Raw genomic sequence first — 20,903 nt, 5'->3', positions numbered from 1 at the left:
ATATCATTTACAATTGATATCTACATAGTGCATTGATGTGAATCACACTGCTGCTCTCTCATTTAGCTATTTGCGCCTTACGAATTGTGGTTGTTGTGGATGGCTGTTCACAAATCTAAATGCGTATTTGAACCCAATAATGGTTGAATTCAAGAAGTTTAAGCTGCCTATCAATCATTGTTTATGAAACTTGTGGACAGCCAGTGAAAAATGCACTCTTGCAACAGCTGCAAATTGAGGATCCCAGCCTATGGAAGAAAAGTGGGGCTTTCATTGCTCAATCTAATTCATGTTGATAAAAATAAAAATCCATAGGCCTAATGGACACAGTTTTGATAGACTTAAAGGGGCAATCTGTACTTCCATATTTATAAGGCTTATTGGAATGATTGGAATTCCAAAATACGTTGGATTTTAATGTAAAGATATAATTGAATCGTATTATAATATGTAGCAGAAAGCGATGGGTTAGAAGAAGCCTACATAACCAACCCATAAAGTAAAATGCAACTTCTATATATGGCCAGCTTTGTGAACTTTAACATTGATTTATCCTGCAATTGGTAACATACAGTACCGGTCAAAAGTTTGGACACACCTACACTACCAGTTAAAAGTTTTAGAACACCTACTCATTCAAGGGTTTTTCTTTATTTTTACTATTTTCTACATTGTAGAATAATAGTGAAGACATCAAAACTATGAAATAACACATGATGTCACCAAAAAAGTGTTAAACAAATCTAAATATATTTTATATTTGAGATTCTTCAAAGTAGCCACCCTTTGCCTTGATGGCAACTTTGCACTCTTGGCATTCTCTCAAACAGCTTCACCTGGAATGCTTTTCCAACAGTCTTGAAGGAGTTCCCACATATGCTGAGCACTTGTTGGCCGCTTTCCCTTCACTCTGCAGTACAACTCATCCCAAACCATCTCAATTGGGTTGAAGTCGGGTGATTGTGGAGACCAGGTCATCTGATGCAGCACTCCATCACTCTCCCAAACCAGATGGGATGGTGTATCGCTGCCGAATGCTGTGGTAGCAATGCTGTGGTAGCAACACCTCCTCTATGCTTCACGGTGGGAACCACACATGCGGAGATCATCCGTTCACCTACTCTACGTCTCACAAAGACACGACTGTTGATGTTGAGATGTGTCTGTTACTTGGACTCTGTGAAGCATTTGGGCTGCAATTTCTGAGGCTGGTAACTCTAAAGAAATTATCCTCTGCAGCAGAGGTAACTCTGGGTCTTCCTTTCCTGTGGCGGTCCTCATGAGAGACAGTTTCATTACAACGATGGTTTTTGGGACTGCACTTGAAGAAACTTTAAAAGATCTTGAAATCTGGATTGACTGACCTTCATGTCTGAAAGTAATGATGAACTGTCATTTGTCTTTGCTTATTTGAGCTGTTCTTGCCATAATATGAACTTGGTCTTTTACCAAATAGGGCTATCTTCTGTATACCACCCCTACCAGTCACAACATAACTTATTGGCTCAAACACATTAAGGAAAGGAATTCCACAAATTAACTTTTAACAAGGCAAACCTGTTAATTGAAATGCATTCCAGGTGAAGCTGGCATTCCTCATGAAGCTGGTTGAGAGAATGCCCAGAGTGTGCAAAGCTGCTATTGCAACAACACATCATCAGTAGGGTAAAACTAACCAGTCTCAAGACGGTGTCACGATGGTACTTTAAAGAATCTCAAATATAAAATATATATTGATGTAACACTTTTTTGTTTACTACATGATTCCATGTGTTATTTCATAGTTTTGATGTCTTCACTAATCCAAAAGTTACATTACTGATTACAATTTTGCACAGGTAACTAGTAACTGTAACGGATTACATTTACAAAGTAACCTACCCAACCCTGACAGTATAAAGGTAACGCAAATTGCTAGCTAAATGTGTAATTCATCATGGATGAAAACGACAACGTCGTCAGCTGGCTAGCTAGCTAAGGACACTGGCTAAGCTAATTGACAGCTCTTGCTAGCTACTTACATCCATTATCAACTGCCAGGCTCAACATCAAAATGTCAGAAGTTGATATTCTCAAATAATTCACTCATTTTCTGTATGAACTGTTCAAGTGGTTAGCTAGCTATCTCATTGTTCATCAACAAAGTGCAACAAGAGATTCGTGGACTTGGCTTGAAAGCACTGGCAGTTGTTGTAACAAGTTGCTTGGCAACGTTCTGATGAGTGAACGAACATGATTGGAACCCAGAGATTCACAGGAGGCCTAGTAGTCACAGTTTGCCTCTCACAGACTTGTTTATTAACCGAGTTGACAGAATATTGGTTAAATATGATGCAGGGTTTCACTATAAATTTGGCACATTGTGAGAATCATTGCGCCCCCAATGATCAGTTAAACAAGTCGTCCTAAATAACTGCCAAGCATCTAGTGAATAATAAAACCCTGATCTGTATCATTCATTGTGTTATTTCAATGAAAAGGAAATTCAGCAAGTTTCGGAGAATGGAAGTTGATAACAGAGCTTCTTTATTGTTAATGGTAAGACAGCATGTTGGCCTTCATCAGGATTTTGTTTTGCTTTCCCTTCAATTCATGCATCTTAGTTTGAGAACGAGATATAAAATAAGGGGCCTAAACGCCCTAGGCCAGTGGTCACCAAGTGTTCGATCTTCAAGGAATTCCTAGTCGACCACCAAACATTTATGTAGAAAAGCTAACGATTAAGGCTTGCGCTCCTTTTTAAAAATTCGTGTTGAGTTATTGCCGGTAGGTGCACTTAATTCAGAAGCCCTGCGCACCGGGTGGGCTCCCGAGTGGCGCAGGGGTCTAAATGCCCCATGTTCAAGGCACTGCATCTCAGTGCTAGAAGCGTCACTACATACCCTGGTTCGATTCCAGACTGTATCAAAACCGGGCGTGATTGCGAGTCCCATAGGGCGGCGCACAATTGTAACAGCGTTGTCCGGGTTAGGGTTTGGCCGGGGTAGGCCACACAGCTTCAAGCAGCTTCAAGCAAAGTGTCATAACTTCTTTTTTTTTATTCAACGCGCTGCTGCTTTTATGAGTTCATGGTTAAGTTTTTATTCGACACTATTACAAAACATAAACCGCACTTCTCCATACTACCATTTGTGATGTAGCTGCAATGAATTACTGGCCACGTGTATCAACATCCTTGCGTTTGTATTGTTATTAGCAGCTCGTCGTATCTATTTTAATATCGAGGAATATTTCCCTTTCGCTGGTCATAGAAACAACATTCATTTGTGTATCGAGTTTCGCAATCAGGTTGAACACCGTGTCCTCTCTGGTCAGTTTCACCAGAGGAAAGGAAAGAAAGAGGCGGACTTTGCTGCACTTTCCCTCCATCTAATGAGACTAATGCCGTGATCAAAACAACTGGGAACTTAGAACTCCGACTTCCGACTTCAGTGCGTTCAAGACATCTGGGAACTCGGAATAAAACGATGTCCGACTGGGAAAAATCGCTTTGATTTGCCTTGTTTTTTCAGAGTTCCCAGTTGTTTTGAAAGCACCATGAACATCAGATGAAGGTACCATCAGTCCAGTAAAATAAAAAGCACATTATTTGTAAATTATTTCAATTAATGCTCAACGGTGCCTTGCAACTGATCCATTTTGTTATCAAAGCTCGAGTTTTGAAATACAATATGGTCTGAGAAGAACATTTTTTATTGTCAGGAGAGGCATATAGCCAATATGCTGTGATAATGTATTAGGCATACTGCACGAAACTAATTCCTACAGAACTGTTTTTATTAGGTTAATGTAAAAACATTTAAGTCAAAGGCAGTAGATCTCAGCTTGCTGTTTGACTGCGAAAGTGATCTTGACTCAGAAAAGTTTAGCACTTAGTGTGGACTATGCAAATTGCAGTTTGCTTCAACAAGCACATGGTTCTTTAATGATAAACATATTAGGGAATGATGCATGTGGGCCTACATCATCAATTTTCATATCTACTTTTCATAAAGCGAGCTCTTTGATGCAAATGGACAGGGGACGTTTTGTTTAACAGTTTCATAGAGGTGCCATTGTTTTCTATTGCTCTCAAAAACAGCATATCAACCTGAAGTTACTCCCAGATTTACAAGTCTGCTCAGGAATGGATGGTGTGCTTCACCTCGCTTGCTGATTCATATTTTGCTGATACTTTCGAGGGAGACAAGGAAGAGAGGTAGGTATTCTTCATATTCTCAATTCTATCCAGTGTAACTGCTTCTGCATTTTTTTATATTCTTCAAATATTCCTGTTAATATTTTGCTGATATTTATCGGGGGAATCAAAGAGGAGAGGTTGGTGTTAATCATTCTGCATTCTCAACTCATTCTGAATTATATTCAGTATACCTGCTTCTGCACTTTTTTTATATTTTTTCAAGAATCAATGTTATATTCAAAGAGATCATATCATTCTAGTTCTGGGCGATTTTGTGGGAAGGTCAATTTGAGTATGTACACATAAATTTAGTAATTTCCAAATGAAGCCACGTTCATAATTATCCTTAAGGTCTATATGTGGGAGTTCAGGCATTATTTGAAGCGTTTAAGTAGGAAATTGCATTAATTCTGACCATTGGTAGCTAGGTTTCCATCCAATTGGCGATAGACTTCCATGCGAATATTCAGAAATCTTTATAAAAACTATATGCACATTTTCCCATCAAATTGACTTGTGGATAAAAAGCTGTGCGTGATGACATTTTTAAATCCCCTCCCCTACAAAAAAAGTTAAGTTAAATGGGTTTCCATCGCATTTTCAACTCTACTAATAGTTTTCTCACAAAACAAAATGTTGTGCTATAGGCCTTTATACAAAGGGTGAGTCTAATCTTGAATGCTGATTGGTTAAAACCGCATTCCAGCCGGTATTCCACATATTACAGCCGGATACATCGATGACGTTAAAATGCCTATTGACTCTGTTCCATCTGACTGCTCAATCCGCTGTCTAATCAGCCCAGCCAGGCAACTATAAAAAAAAGCAGTGTTTGGAGTGGCCTAAAAACAGATGTGCCAATATATCCTCCAAACACCGGCTTCTCGGGCAATGCCAATACCAGCGTGTGTCCACTCTGGTATTGGCACTGCGCTCTAGCCGTCAGTTTAGTTTGCAGACACAGAGCTGATAGGAGAGCCTCCATGATGAGATTATTATGGACAGACTATTTTTATTTGTCAAACGGCAGCCAAGCATCAATGATCATGTCACCAGAATAAGACCCTCGATATTTATTGGAAAGCAGCATCAAGCTCATCACCTTGCATTTTCACCACCCTGTTAAATTCATCATAATGCATTTCATATGTAGCCCAATAATATGCACGCTTTCCCGACGTGTCGTAGTGGGAGGACTACACAACATGTCATCGCGTGATTTACGATATGATGGTTGTTATATCAATATTTGCGCATAAAAGTGTTTCCTGTGATATTTCTCGCATAATTCATTTTACCGACACAAAAAGATCCTACATTGTCTTAGTGTATTTTGTTCTGTCAACATTTTTAATGTCGACCTACACCTTTTCTGTTTCAATAAGGCTTGTGGTGAAATGTTTTATCTGAAGTACTTCACTTGCATATAAAGATTGTACGGAAACCCAACGGGAAAACTGGTTAGAAAGGGCCCACAGAGCATGTTTTTCCACTCACATCTGTCCCCCAGTGTTAGTTATGGAAATTAGATGTTAATGAAGCAATACAAACCAGATAGAAGTGGTTTGAGTCTTTTAGTGATAGGGGGGTGACTGGGACGGGCAATGTAACATACATTATGTTTTTTAGGAAAAGTTTTTGTAAAACATGCACCTTACATCAGATCATCTTGAAACTTTATCTGTAAAGCCAACTTTCAACAAGGTTTTATATGGTCTATAATTGGTGTCTCTCTTTTCATTGTAAGTATAATTGTTCAGTGTTATGATATCCGTAAAATTCATTGGATGTTCTATATTTAAGATTATCTTGGAAAATACAGTACCAGTCAGTCAACTCCTTGCACACACCTAGTCATTCAATAATTTTTCTTTATTTTTACCATTTTCTACATCGTAGAATAATAGCTTTGCACACTCTTGGCATTTTCTCAACCAGCTTCATGAAGTAGTCAATTGAAATGCATTTCAATTAACAGGTGTGCCTTGTTAAAAGTTGATTTGTGGAATTTCTTTCCTTCTTAATGCGTTTGAGCCACTCAGTTGTGTTGTGACAAGTTAGGAGTGGTATACAGAAGATAGCCCTATTTGGTAAAAGACCAAGTCCATATTATGGCAAGAACAGCTCAAATAAGCAAAGAGAAATGACAGTCCATCATTACTTGAAGGCATGAAGGTCAGTCAATCCGGAAATTTTCAAAAACTTTTCAAAAACCATCAAGCGCTATGATGAAACTGGCTCTCAGGTGAACCGCCACAGGGAAGGAAGACCCAGAGTTATTTATTTTTTATTTATTTAACCTTTATTTAACCAGGTAGGCTAGTTGAGAACAAGTTCTCATTTACAACTGCGACCTGGCCAAGATAAAGCATAGCAGTGTGAACAGACAACAACACAGAGTTACACATGGAGTAAACAATAAACAATAAACAAGTCAATAACACAGTAGAAAAAAGAAAGAGTTTATATACATTGTGTGCAAAAGGCATGAGGAGGTAGGCGAATAATTACAATTTAGCAGATTAACACTGGAGTGATAAATGGTCAGATGGTCATGTGCAGGTAGAGATACTGGTGTGCAAAAGAGCAGAAAAGTAAATAAATAAAAACAGTATGGGGATGAGGTAGGTAAATTGGGTGGGCTATTTACCGATGAGCTATGTACAGCTGCAGCGATCGGTTAGCTGCTCAGATAGCAGATGTTTAAAGTTGGTGAGGGCGATAAAAGTCTCCAACTTCAACGATTTTTGCAATTCGTTCCAGTCACAGAACTGGAAGGAAAGGCGGCCAAATGAGGTGTTGGCTTTAGGGATGATCAGCGAGATACACCTGCTGGAGCGCGTGCTACGGGTGGGTGTTGCCATCGTGACCAGTGAACTGAGATAAGGTGGAGCTTTACCTAGCATGGACTTGTAGATGACCTGGAGCCAGTGGGTCTGGCGACGAATATGTAGCGAGGGCCAGCCGACTAGAGCATACAGGTCGCAGTGGTGGGTGGTATAAGGTGCTTTAGTAACAAAACGGATGGCACTGTGATAAACTGCATCCAGTTTGCTGAGTAGAGTATTGGAAGCTATTTTGTAGATGACATCGCCGAAATCGAGGATCGGTAGGATAGTCAGTATTACTAGGGTAAGTTTAGCGGCGTGAGTGAAGGAGGCTTTGTTGCGAAATAGAAAGCAGACTCTAGATTTGATTTTAGATTGGAAATGTTTGATATGAGTCTGGAAGGAGAGTTTACAGTCTAGCCAGACACCTAGGTACTTATAGATGTCCACATATTCTAGGTCGGAACCATCCAGGGTGGTGATGCTAGTCGGGCATGCGGGTGCAGGCAGCGAACGGTTGAAAAGCATGCATTTGGTTTTACTAGCGTTTAAGAGCAGTTGGAGGCCACGGAAGGAGTGTTGTATGGCATTGAAGCTTGTTTGGAGGTTAGATAGCACATTGTCCAAGGAAGGGCCAGAAGTATACAGAATGATGTCGTCTGCGTAGAGGTGGATCAGGGAATCGCCCGCAGCAAGAGCAACATCATTGCTATATACAGAGAAAAGAGTCGGCCCGAGAATTGAACCCTGTAGCACCCCCATAGAGACTGCCAGAGGACCGGACAACATGCCCTCCGATTTGACACACTGAACTCTGTCTGCAAAGTAGTTGGTGAACCAGGCAAGGCAGTCAGAAAAACCGAGGCTGCTGAGTCTGCCAATAAGAATATGGTGATTGACAGAGTCGAAAGCCTTGGCCAGGTCGATGAAGACGGCTGCACGGTACTGTCTTTTATCGATGGCGGTTATGATATCGTTTAGTACCTTGAGCGTGGCTGAGGTGCACCCGTGACCGGCTCGGAAACCAGATTGCACAGCGGAGAAGGTACGGTGGGATTCGAGATGGTCAGTGATCTGTTTGTTGACTTGGCTTTCGAAGACCTTAGATAGGCAGGGCAGGATGGATATAGGTCTGTAACAGTTTGGGTCCAGGGTGTCTCCCCCTTTGAAGAGGGGGATGGCCGCGGCAGGTGGTTGGTGTAGCCAGGAGGAAGGCATGGCCAGCCGTTGAGAAATGCTTGTTGAAGTTTTCGATTATCATGGATTTATCGGTGGCGACCGTGTTACCTAGCCTCAGTGCAGTGGGTAGCTGGGAGGAGGTGCTCTTGTTCTCCATAGACTTTACAGTGTCCCAGAACTTTTGGGAGTTAGAGCTACAGGATGCAAATTTCTGCTTGAAAAAGCTGGCCTTTGCTTTCCTGACTGACTGCGTGTATTGGTTCCTGACTTCCCTGAACAGTTGTATATCGCGGGGACTATTCGATGCTATTGCAGTCCGCCACAGGATGTTTTTGTACTGGTTGAGGGCAGTCAGGTCTGGAGTGAACCAAGGGCTATATCTGTTTTTAGTTCTGCATTTTTTGAACGGAGCATGCTTATCTAAGATGGTGAGGAAGTTACTTTTAAAGAATGACCAGTCATCCTCAACTGACGGGATGAGGTCAATATCCTTCCATGATACCCGGGCCAGGTCGATTAGAAAGGCCTGCTCGCAGAAGTGTTTTAGGGAGCGTTTGACAGTGATTAGGGGTGGTCGTTTGACTGCGGACCCGTAGCGGATACAGGCAATGAGGCAGTGATCGCTGAGATCCTGATTGAAGACAGCAGAGGTGTCTTTGGAGGGCCAGTTGGTCAGGATAACGTCTATGAGGGTGCCCTTGTTTACAGAATTAGGGTTGTACCTGGTGGGTTCCTTGATGATTTGTGTGAGATTGAGGGCATCTAGGTTAGATTGTAGGACTGCCGGGGTGTTAAGCATATCCCAGTTTAGGTCACCTAACAGAGCAAACTCTGAACCTAGATGGGGGGCGATCAATTCACAAATGGTGTCCAGGGCACAGCTGGGAGCTGAGGGGGGTCGGTAGCAGGCGGCAACAGTGAGAGACTTATTTCTGGAGAGATTCATTTTTAAAATTAGAAGTTCAAACTGTTTGGGTATGGACCTGGAAAATATGACATTACTTTGCAGGCTATCTCTGCAGTAGACTGCAACTCCTCCCCCTTTGGCAGTTCTATCTTGACGGAAAATGTTATAGTTGGATATGGAAATCTCAGAATTTTTGGTGGCCTTCCTAAGCCAGGATTCAGACACGGCAAGGACATCAGGGTTGGCAGAGTGTGCTAAAGTAGTGAGTAGAACAAACTTAAGGAGGAGGCTTCTGATGTGGACATGCATGAAACCAAGGCTTTTTCGATCACAGAAGTCAACAAATGAGGGTGCCTGGGGACATGCAGGGCCTGGGTTTACCTCCACATCACCCGCGGAACAGAGGAGGAGTAGGATGAGGGTGCGGCTAAACGCTATCAAAACTGCTCGCCTAGAGCGTTGGGGACAAAGAATAAAAGGAGCAGATTTCTGGGCGTGGTAGAGTATATTCAGGGCATAATGCGCAAACAGGGGTATGGTGGGGTGCGGGTACAGCGGAGGTAAGCCCAGGCACTGGGTGATGATAAGAGAGGTTGTATCTCTGGACATGCTGGTTGTAATGGGTGAGGTCACCGCATATGTGGGAGGTGGGACAAAGGAGGTATCAGAGGAATGAAGAGTGGAACTAGGCGCTCCAATGTAAACTAACACAATGATAACTAACCTGAACAACAGTATACAAGACATTATGCATTGACATTTGAGAGAGACATACAGCGAGGCATAAAGTAATCGCAGGTGTTGATTGGGAGAGCTAGCTAAAACAACAGGTGAGACAACAACAGCTAATCAGCAAACACAACAACAGCAGGTAAAATGGCGATGACTAGGCAGAGAGGGTCGGATTAACTACACACAGAGCCTGAGTTCGCGGCTGGGGCCGACAGATAAAAGATAAATAAACGGAATGGAGTACTGTGATTAATGGGCAGTCCAGCAGGCATCAGCTATGTAGCCAAGTGATCATAGTGTCCAGGGGGCAGCAGTAGATGGAACAGGGAAGCCGCCACTATGCTAGCGACACAGCGTTTAAAGTTAGTAGCCCGGGGCTAGTAGGAGTGTCTGCTCCGACGGAGGCCGGTTGAAGGCACAGCAGATGGAGTATTCGTCGGCAGACCAGACGTGGTGGTGCAGCTGGGCGCCGTGTCGACAGAGAATCCAAGCCAGATGGCGAAAGAGGTATTGTAGAATTTAGTTTGCTAGCCGGGCTCACGGCTAACTGGTGCTAGCTTCGTGACAGTGGCGTTAGCCACTATAGCCAATCGGTAGCAGCGGTGATCCGGTGCCAAGTTCCAGAGTTTACAGCAAGGATCCGGTGGAGTATTGGGCTCTAGCCGTGTATGAGTCGGGTTCGGGTGAACAGCTGAGTAGGCCGGGAGGTGGGCCTCAGGGATAGCTTCAGTACTGGGTGCCACGGTGAGTGCAAGCTAGCTGTGAGCTAGCTAGCTGCAAGCTGTGAGCTAGCTAGCTGTGAAGATCAGAAGTAGTGATCCAGGGATTACGGCAGGAATCCGGCGTTGTTGTGGAGAGACAGTCCGATACTGGTAGACTAGCGAGTATTATCCAGGCTAAAAACAGGGCTTGTATCTGTGCAGAAGGTAAAGGCCGCTAGCAGTGGCTAACAATGACTAAATAGCTTGTAGCTAATTAGCTGGTTAGCTTCTGGAGGTTCTTGAATGTGTTCTAAAATTGAAAATAATAGCGATTCCGTATCACATTGGGTGAAGCAGGTTACCGGAAGGTATAATCGAATAAAAATTGAAAAGAGATTGAAAATTAATTGAAATATATTGAAAAAAATACAAAAGTATACGAGAGGACAAACAAACACGTCTTCACTGCTACGCCATCTTGAACATATAGTTAGTTACCTCTGCTGCAGAGGATAAGTTCATTAAATTGCAGCCCAAATAAATGCTTCACAGAGTTCAAGTAACAGACACATCTCAACATCAACTGTTCAGAGGAGGCTACGTGAATCAGGCCTTCATGGTCAAATTGCTGCAAAGAAACCACTACTAATGGACACCAAAAAGAAAAAGAGACTTGCTTGGGCCACGAAACACGAGCAATGTACATTGGACCAGTGGAAATCTGTCCTTTGGTCTGATGAGTCAAAATTGGCGATTTTTGGTTCCAACGGCCATGTCTTTGTGAGACGCAGAGTATGTGAACGGATGATCTCTGCCTGTGTGGTTCCCACCGTGAAGCATGGAAGAGGAGGTGTAATGGTGTGGGGGTGCTTTGCTGGTGACACTGTCATTGATTTTTTATTTAACCTTTATTTAATAACCTCTTTGGGCTGAGATCCCGCTAACGGGATTGAAATGACAATAGCCAGTAAAAGTGCAGGTGACCAAATTCAAACAACAGAAATCTCATAATTAAAATTCCTCAAACATACAAGTATTTTACACCATTTTAAAGATACACTTCTTGTTAATCCTACCACAGTGTCCGATTTCAAATAGGCTTTACGGCGAAACCCATTGAGGTTAAAAACCTGGCAAGAAGGCGAAACAGGGAAATAGCAGCATGTCCATAAAACATTACATAAAAATACAGAATACACACAAAAGACAAAGTGTCACAAGTGAAAGATACAATTGAAGATTAGAAACAACTGCAGTTATCACAAACAGTGTTGATTTATTTAGAATTCAAGTCACACTTAACCAGCATGGCTACCACAGCATTCTGCAGCGATACGCCATCCTATCGGGTTTGCGCTTAGCGGTACTGTCATTGGTTTTTCAACAGGACAATGACCTCACACACCTCCAGGTTATGTAAGGGTTATTTGACCAAGAAGGAGAGTGATGGAGTGCTGCATAAGATGACCTGGCCTCCACAATCATCCGACCTCAACCCAATTGAGATGGTTTGGGATGAGTTGGACCGCAGAGTGAAGGAAAAGCAGCCAACAAGTGCTTAGCATATGTGGGAACTCCTTCAAGACTGTTGGAAAAGCATTCCAGCTGAAGCTGGTTGAGAGAATGCCAAGCGTGTGCAAAGCTGTCAACAAGCCAAAGGTGGCTACTTTGAAGAATCTCAAATATGAAATATATTTTTATTTGTTTACACTTTTTTGGTTACTACATGATATGTGTTATTTCATAGTTTTGATGTCTTCACTATTTTTCTACAATGTAGAAAATAGTCAAAAGAAAGCCTTGAATGAGTAGGTGTGTCCAAACGTTTGACTGGTGCTGTATATGCTGAAATGCATTACTCATACATGGGCATGGTAGTACTGTTTATTAAAAATATACTTTGTGAATAGTCCTGTAGTCTTTTTCAAATGAAAGCCGCCCAAAATATGCTGACTTTTAGAAAAATTGATATTTCAGAAAAATTGTTATACAAAAACATCTTATATTTACATCCACATTCAACTGGTAAAGGTTTTATATGTTTAAAGATACAAAATAATATAAACTGTTAGGGTGTGGTGCCTGGCCAGGTGTGCTATCCAGGCTGCCTGTAAAAGCAGTACTAAAGTATTATGCATTCTACTGACCTTTTAAAACATTCCAAATGACAACAAATATGTTATGATAGATTTTGATTAAGAAATCTTTCATATTTGAATGTGTATTTCAGACTCCATAACATCCATAACGGCAGTTTTTCCTCTCTAAAGTTATGATGGTAATGACAGTCTTCAAAATGATCGTTTATGTGTTCAGCTAAGCCTTTCCTTGCAATTGGAAATCCATGTTTTGACCTAAAACTTACAAACTCACAGACTTTTGTTCAGTCTCATTTCATGTAACATCCATAACACTTTAGTGTTTATTTCTCCAACATGCCAATATTTAGAAATCCACTTTTTGGGGTATGTACAGGGTATACCAGTGGAAGCTGGTGGGAGGAGCTATAGGACTCATTGTAATATGTGGAATGGAATTAATGGAACGGTATCAAACACATCAAACATATGGAGCTGTATCCCTATAGCTCCTCCCACCTGCCTCCACTGGTATACACTCACCCCAGGGGGTACTATAGACACACACATAAAACGTTTCATTCTGTGAAATGTCCATAAATGCTGGAATTGCCCCTCTGTTTAATTATGTGGGGATATTAACCTACATTTTAATGAATGGACCATTGAACAGTAGGACATTGAAACCGATTGTGCCTTTATTAACCCTGTGAATAATAATTATTTCCATTTCTTGATTAGGTCCAGATTCAAATCTGGGCCTGGTCATATATGGCCCTTCATGTTTGGGGATGTTTATTGTGTGTGTGTGTGTGTGTGTGTGTGTGTGTGTGTGTGTGTGTGTGTGTGTGTGTGTGTGTGTGTGTGTGTGTGTGTGTGTGTGTGTGTGTGTGTGTGTGTGTAATCCAAAATGGGTAAATAATCAAACATTTGTTATACCAGTAAGTCTGTCAAAAAATGTTTGTGTTCATGTGTTACTTTATTTATTCAATGTAACAACAGTGAAAAACAACTCCCAAAGGAACATGGGTTTATCCAAGTATTGACAGTTCCACTGACCGTTATCTTGTTGGGATGGAATGTAAATGACCTACAACTGTGTTTCTGCTGTACACCAACTGCCATTTCTATCTCTGTCTCCATCTGAAGGTTACAAAATGAAGACTTTCATTCTTTTATATTTTCTAGGACTAACTTGCTACAAGGTTGGTCAAGATTTCAGCTATATGTTTGTAGCAAACCAAATACTTAATTACAAACTTGAAAATTTGCCCGATTCCATAATAATTGTATAATGTATTTTTCTGGTTTGTTCCTGCTGAACATATGTACTTGAGTAATAATGGGATGTGTTTTTGTTGCTGTTGCTCAGGTCTCTGCAAATGGTAAGCTCATTTACATTTTTTCCCTATTTTGAAGACTATGTCTACCTCCCAAATGGCACCCTTTTGGTCCACTACCCTAATCCTATTCCCTTTTGGTCCACTACCCTAATCCTATTCCCTTTTGGTCCACTACCCTAATCCTATTCCCTTTTGGTCCACTACCCTAATCCTATTCCCTTTTGGTCCACTACCCTAATCCTATTCCCTTTTGGTCCACTACCCTAATCCTATTCCCTTTTGGTCACTACCCTAATCCTATTCCCTTTTGGTCCACTACCCTAATCCTATTCCCTTTTGGTCCACTACCCTAATCCTATTCCCTTTTGGTCCACTACCCTAATCCTATTCCCTTTTGGTCCACTACCCTAATCCTATTCCCTTTTGGTCCACTACCCTAATCCTATTCCCTTTTGGTCCACTACCCTAATCCTATTCCCTTTTGGTCCACTACCCTAATCCTATTCCCTTTTGGTCCACTACCCTAATCCTATTCCCTTTTGGTCCACTACCCTAACCCTATTCCCTTTTGGTCCACTACCCTAATCCTATTCCCTTTTGGTCCACTACCCTAATCCTATTCCCTTTTGGTCACTACCCTAATCCCATTCCCTTTTGGCCCACTACCCTAATCCTATACCCTTTTGGTCACTACCCTAATCCTATTCCCTTTTGGTCCACTACCCTAATCCTATTCCCTTTTGGTCCACTACCCTAATCCTATTCCCTTTTGGTCCACTACCCTGATCCTATTCCCTTTTGGTCCACTACCCTAATCCTATTCCCTTTTGGTCACTACCCTAATCCTATTCCCTTTTGGTCCACTACCCTAATCCTATTCCCTTTTGGTCCACTACCCTAATCCTATTCCCTTTTGGTCCACTACCCTAATCCTATTCCCTTTTGGTCCACTACCCTAATCCTATTCCCTTTTGATCCACTACCCTAATCCTATTCCCTTTTGGTCCACTACCCTAATCCTATTCCCTTTTGGTCCACTACCCTAATCCTATTCCCTTTTGGTCCACTACCCTAATCCTATTCCCTTTTGGTCCACTACCCTAACCCTATTCCCTTTTGGTCCACTACCCTAATCCTATTCCCTTTTGGTCCACTACCCTAATCCTATTCCCTTTTGGTCACTACCCTAATCCCATTCCCTTTTGGCCCACTACCCTAATCCTATACCCTTTTGGTCACTACCCTAATCCTATTCCCTTTTGGTCCACTACCCTAATCCTATTCCCTTTTGGTCACTACCCTAATCCCATTCCCTTTTGGCCCACTACCCTAATCCTATTCCCTTTTGGTCACTACCCTAATCCTATTCCCGTTTGGCCCACTACCCTAATCCTATTCCCTTTTGGTCCACTACCCTAACCCTATTCCCTTTTGTGTACTACTTTCAGCCAGGGATAGCTGCAGGTAGCCTCCTACAACCAGACTGATCTCCCGAGCTTGTCAGATCAGTCTGGTTGTAGGAGGCTAGGCTCCAAGTATCACCTGGGACATAATCTATAGTCTGGAAGCAATCCAGAAATGAAGGTACCACAAGGGTTGTTGGGGTCAATTCCATTTAGATTCAGTTAATTCAGGAAGCATTTGACTGAATATAAATTAAATTGACCCCAACCCTGCCATATAGCTAACACAGTAATACGACAGGACTCCATAATCATGACATAATGCTGCTGATAGAGGTATGGGTAAACAGTGAGCATCTGACAATTTATCATTTGCATGCCCGCTCTTACTTTGAATTCCTTGTACAGTACTTCAAACTTTACATACTCTATTTCTAAAGTATGTTTTGCATGGTGTTTTGCATGTTTCAGGCAACTCAACAAAAGTCTACTATATGGTACTGAGGACTGAGGCGTCCATACCAGACAACCGTATTGATGCTATACTCAAATCTTTTAAAATGGACAATCCTGTGAGTGTTGACACCCTTAACGTCACAACAGGTAAATATGTATGCAATACTGTAGCTGGTTTACTAATGTAGAATCAAATACTCTAACATGGGAAACATTGCATTAGTAAACCTACTGTAAAAACACACACAAGTCTAACCCCGTGTCTATTCAGTATAGGCCTATATAAAGCAAATTCTATATATATATATTCTATATAATTCTATCATTTTCATTTGATTTCCATTTCATTTATTTTGGGGTAAATATGGCTAAAATTATGTATTGAACTTATTTCAACAGATTGTGTCCCTCTTCAAAACAAAACTCAGTGCAAATGCACACCAGGGCATATCTGGAGTGTTGCAGTATGTCAGTCTTCACCTAACTGTTGTAAACTAAAAAACTGCACATTTGAAACCACAGAAACAAAACCAATGTGCCTCCCTGAAACAAGAGGTATTCTGTGTGTGTGTGTGTGTGTGTGTGTGTGTGTGTGTGTGTGTGTGTGTGTGTGTGTGTGTGTGTGTGTAATCCAAAATGTGTACATAATCAAACATACCAGTCTGTCAACAGTTTGCATTTTCACAAGCCAGTTCAAAGACAGAATGCAAAAGGCCCAGTACACATTGCAAATAACGATCTCTTTTATTCACAGTTACTGTCATTGGACAACTTAACATAGCTGGAAGGGTATATTTTGAAAGTTACAGCAATCCAAATTCTAATGAATACAAAACCTTGCATGATGAATTATTGCCAAAGGTATTTGTCAAATTTATACTGTACATATAAAAATGGTTTAAAATATGGGAATGGGTTACTGCAATGTTCTAATGGGTTACTGCAATGTTCTAATGGGTTACTGCAATGTTCTAATGGGTTACTGCAATGTTCTAATGGGTTACTGCAATGTTCTAATGGGTTACTGCAATGTTCTAATGGGTTACTGCAATGTTCTAATGGGTTACTGCAATGTTCTAATGGGTTACTGCAATGTTCTAATGGGTTACTGCAATGTTCTAATGGGTTACTGCAATGTTCTAATGGGTTACTGCAATGTTCTAATGGGTTACTGCAATGTTCTAATGGGTTACTGCAATGTTCTAATGGGTTACTGCAATGTTCTAATGGGTTACTGCAATGTTCTAATGACACACACAGAATGAAGACAGGAACTATCATTTAAAATATGGGAATGGGTTACTGCAATGTTCTAATGACACACACAGAATGAAGACAGGAACTATCATTTAAAATATGGGAATGGGTTACTGCAATGTTCTAATGACACACACAGAATGAAGACAGGAACTATCATTTAAAATATGGGAATGGGTTACTGCAATGTTCTAATGACACACACAGAATGAAGACAGGAACTATCATTTAAAATATGGGAATGGGTTACTGCAATGTTCTAATGACACACACAGAATGAAGACAGGAACTATCATTTAAAATATGGGAATGGGTTACTGCAATGTTCTAATGACACACACAGAATGAAGACAGGAACTATCATTTAAAATATGGGAATGGGTTACTGCAATGTTCTAATGACACACACAGAATGAAGACAGGAACTATCATTTAAAATATGGGAATGGGTTACTGCAATGTTCTAATGACACACACAGAATGAAGACAGGAACTATCATTTAAAATATGGGAATGGGTTACTGCAATGTTCTAATGACACACACAGAATGAAGACAGGAACTATCATTTAAAATATGGGAATGGGTTACTGCAATGTTCTAATGACACACACAGAATGAAGACAGGAACTATCATTTAAAATATGGGAATGGGTTACTGCAATGTTCTAATGACACACACAGAATGAAGACAGGAACTATCATTTAAAATATGGGAATGGGTTACTGCAATGTTCTAATGACACACACAGAATGAAGACAGGAACTATCATTTAAAATATGGGAATGGGTTACTGCAATGTTCTAATGACACACACAGAATGAAGACAGGAACTATCATTTAAAATATGGGAATGGGTTACTGCAATGTTCTAATGACACACACAGAATGAAGACAGGAACTATCATTTAAAATATGGGAATGGGTTACTGCAATGTTCTAATGACACACACAGAATGAAGACAGGAACTATCATTTAAAATATGGGAATGGGTTACTGCAATGTTCTAATGACACACACAGAATGAAGACAGGAACTATCATTTAAAATATGGGAATGGGTTACTGCAATGTTCTAATGACACACACAGAATGAAGACAGGAACTATCATTTAAAATATGGGAATGGGTTACTGCAATGTTCTAATGACACAGAATGAAGACAGGAACTATCATTTAAAATATGGGAATGGGTTACTGCAATGTTCTAATGACACACACAGAATGAAGACAGGAACTATCATTTAAAATATGGGAATGGGTTACTGCAATGTTCTAATGACACACACAGAATGAAGACAGGAACTATCATTTAAAATATGGGAATGGGTTACTGCAATGTTCTAATGACACACACAGAATGAAGACAGGAACTATCATTTAAAATATGGGAATGGGTTACTGCAATGTTCTAATGACACACACAGAATGAAGACAGGAACTATCATTTAAAATATGGGAATGGGTTACTGCAATGTTCTAATGACACACACAGAATGAAGACAGGAACTATCATTTAAAATATGGGAATGGGTTACTGCAATGTTCTAATGACACACACAGAATGAAGACAGGAACTATCATTTAAAATATGGGAATGGGTTACTGCAATGTTCTAATGACACACACAGAATGAAGACAGGAACTATCATTTAAAATATGGGAATGGGTTACTGCAATGTTCTAATGACACACACAGAATGAAGACAGGAACTATCATTTAAAATATGGGAATGGGTTACTGCAATGTTCTAATGACACACACAGAATGAAGACAGGAACTATCATTTAAAATATGGGAATGGGTTACTGCAATGTTCTAATGACACACACAGAATGAAGACAGGAACTATCATTTAAAATATGGGAATGGGTTACTGCAATGTTCTAATGACACACACAGAATGAAGACAGGAACTATCATTTAAAATATGGGAATGGGTTACTGCAATGTTCTAATGACACACACAGAATGAAGACAGGAACTATCATTTAAAGGGATATATGTTATTTAGATAGTTTAATATGGTATTTGCAATAATATATGTTGACAATATACTCTTCACAGATCTATGTGCATGATCATTCTTAATTCGTTTCTAATATGCAAACAATTTTCTTCTTTGTTTTAGCTGAAAGCGGTGTACAGTACATTGAATTCATTTGATGACATACACATCACAGGGTTCAGGTAATTCAGCTCGTTTACAAATGATGTTACGTTTTTTTGTGGGATCGACATACAGTAGACCTGATCTTGTCCCTGGTTTTTGCTTTAAGTCGTGGCAGTGTCATCATTGCTTTTGAAATGAACCTCAACGACGTTTCAGCTGATGTCCTTGCAAGCAAAACAGCAGAATTGGAAAAAATACTGAATTCTACGTTCACGCTAGAGACAGCAGGTATGTCTATCTAAATCAGGGGCTAGCTACATTGGGGGCCGTATGTATCAAGCATATCACAGTATGAGTGCTGATTTAGTATCAGTATGGCCTTTTAGGTCACAATGGCTGTGCTTATTTACACAGGCAGCCAATTCTGACCTTGTTTCTCAAATTGCCCAATTAGTGGCAAAAGAGCTAATCTGATTAGTGACAAAATATTAGAATTGGTCTGACTGTATGAACAGTTATTAATGATAGTATATGGACAAGGGGACCTGATCCTAGATCAGCATTCCTACTCTGGGATGCTTGATACAGTGCCTTCGGAAAGTATTCAATTAATAATAGTATATGGACAAGGGGACCTGATCCTAGATCAGCATTCCTACTCTGGGATGCTTGATACAGTGCCTTCGGAAAGTATTCAATTAATAATAGTATATGGACAAGGGGACCTGATCCTAGATCAGCATTCCTACTCTGGGATGCTTGATACAGTGCCTTTGGAAAGTGTTCAGACCTCTTTACTTTTTCAACATGTTTACAGCCTTATTCTAAAATGTATTAAATTGTTTTCCCCCCCTCATCAATCTACACATAATACACCATAATGACAAAGCAAAAACAGGTTTTTAGAAATTGTTGCAAATGTATAAATAAATCAAAACTGAGATATCACATTACTCAGTACTTTGTTGAAGCACCTTTGGCAGCAATTACAGCCTCAAGTCTTCTTGGGTATGACGCTACAAGCTTCGCATGTGATGTCTAATATTAAAGAAGTCTTGAGGTATTGCTTGACTGAGGTAGAGTACCTTATAATGAGTTGTAGATCACAATATTTACCAAGAGAGTTCTCATCTATATTATTCGTAGCCGTCTATTTACCACCCCAGACCGATGCTGGCACTAAGATCGCACTCAGCCAACTCTATACGGCCATAAGCAAACAAGAAAATGCTCAACCAGAAGCAGCGCTCCTAGTGGCCGGGGACTTTAATGCAGGCTAACATCCGTTTTACATTTTTTTTACCAGCATGTCACATGTGCAACCAGAGGAAAAAAGAACTAGGCCACCTTTACTCCACACACAGAGATGCATACAAAGCTCTCCTCCCACCCTCCATTTGGAAAATATGACCATAATTATATCCTCCTGATTCCTGCTTACGAGCAAAAACTAAAGCAGGAAGTACCAATGACTCGCTGAATATGGAAATGGTCAGATGACGTGGATGCTACACAACAGGACTGCTTTGCTAGCACAGACTGGAATTTGTTCCGGGATTCATCCAATGGCATTGAGGAGTATACCACCTCAGTCAACGGCTTCATCAATAAGTGCATCGACAACATCGTCCCCACAGAGACCGTACATACATATCCCAACCAGAAGCCATGGATTACAGGCAATATCCTCATCAAGCTAAAGGCTAGAACTGCCGCTTTCAAGGA

General features: G+C 40.8%; 1 protein-coding gene across 1 annotated transcript in view; it reads left to right on the top strand.

The window, feature by feature from the left end:
• Nucleotides 1-4,101: 4,101 nt before the first annotated feature.
• LOC139383509 (adhesion G protein-coupled receptor F3a) overlaps nt 4,102-20,903 on the top strand; it is a 31,593-nt gene continuing 14,791 nt past the window's right edge. The window contains exons 1-7 of the mRNA XM_071128075.1: nt 4,102-4,198; nt 13,755-13,814; nt 15,823-15,954; nt 16,207-16,362; nt 16,562-16,668; nt 19,197-19,255; nt 19,345-19,466. Of these exons, the coding sequence (XP_070984176.1) occupies nt 13,763-13,814; nt 15,823-15,954; nt 16,207-16,362; nt 16,562-16,668; nt 19,197-19,255; nt 19,345-19,466 (628 nt within the window). The 5' untranslated portion in view covers nt 4,102-4,198; nt 13,755-13,762. The remainder of the gene's footprint in view (nt 4,199-13,754; nt 13,815-15,822; nt 15,955-16,206; nt 16,363-16,561; nt 16,669-19,196; nt 19,256-19,344; nt 19,467-20,903) is intronic.

The sequence above is a fragment of the Oncorhynchus clarkii genome, chromosome 25 (assembly GCF_045791955.1).
Source record: "Oncorhynchus clarkii lewisi isolate Uvic-CL-2024 chromosome 25, UVic_Ocla_1.0, whole genome shotgun sequence".
In the NCBI taxonomy this organism is placed as follows: Eukaryota; Metazoa; Chordata; class Actinopteri; order Salmoniformes; family Salmonidae; genus Oncorhynchus; species Oncorhynchus clarkii.
This window is presented reverse-complemented; position numbering and strand designations above follow the sequence as displayed.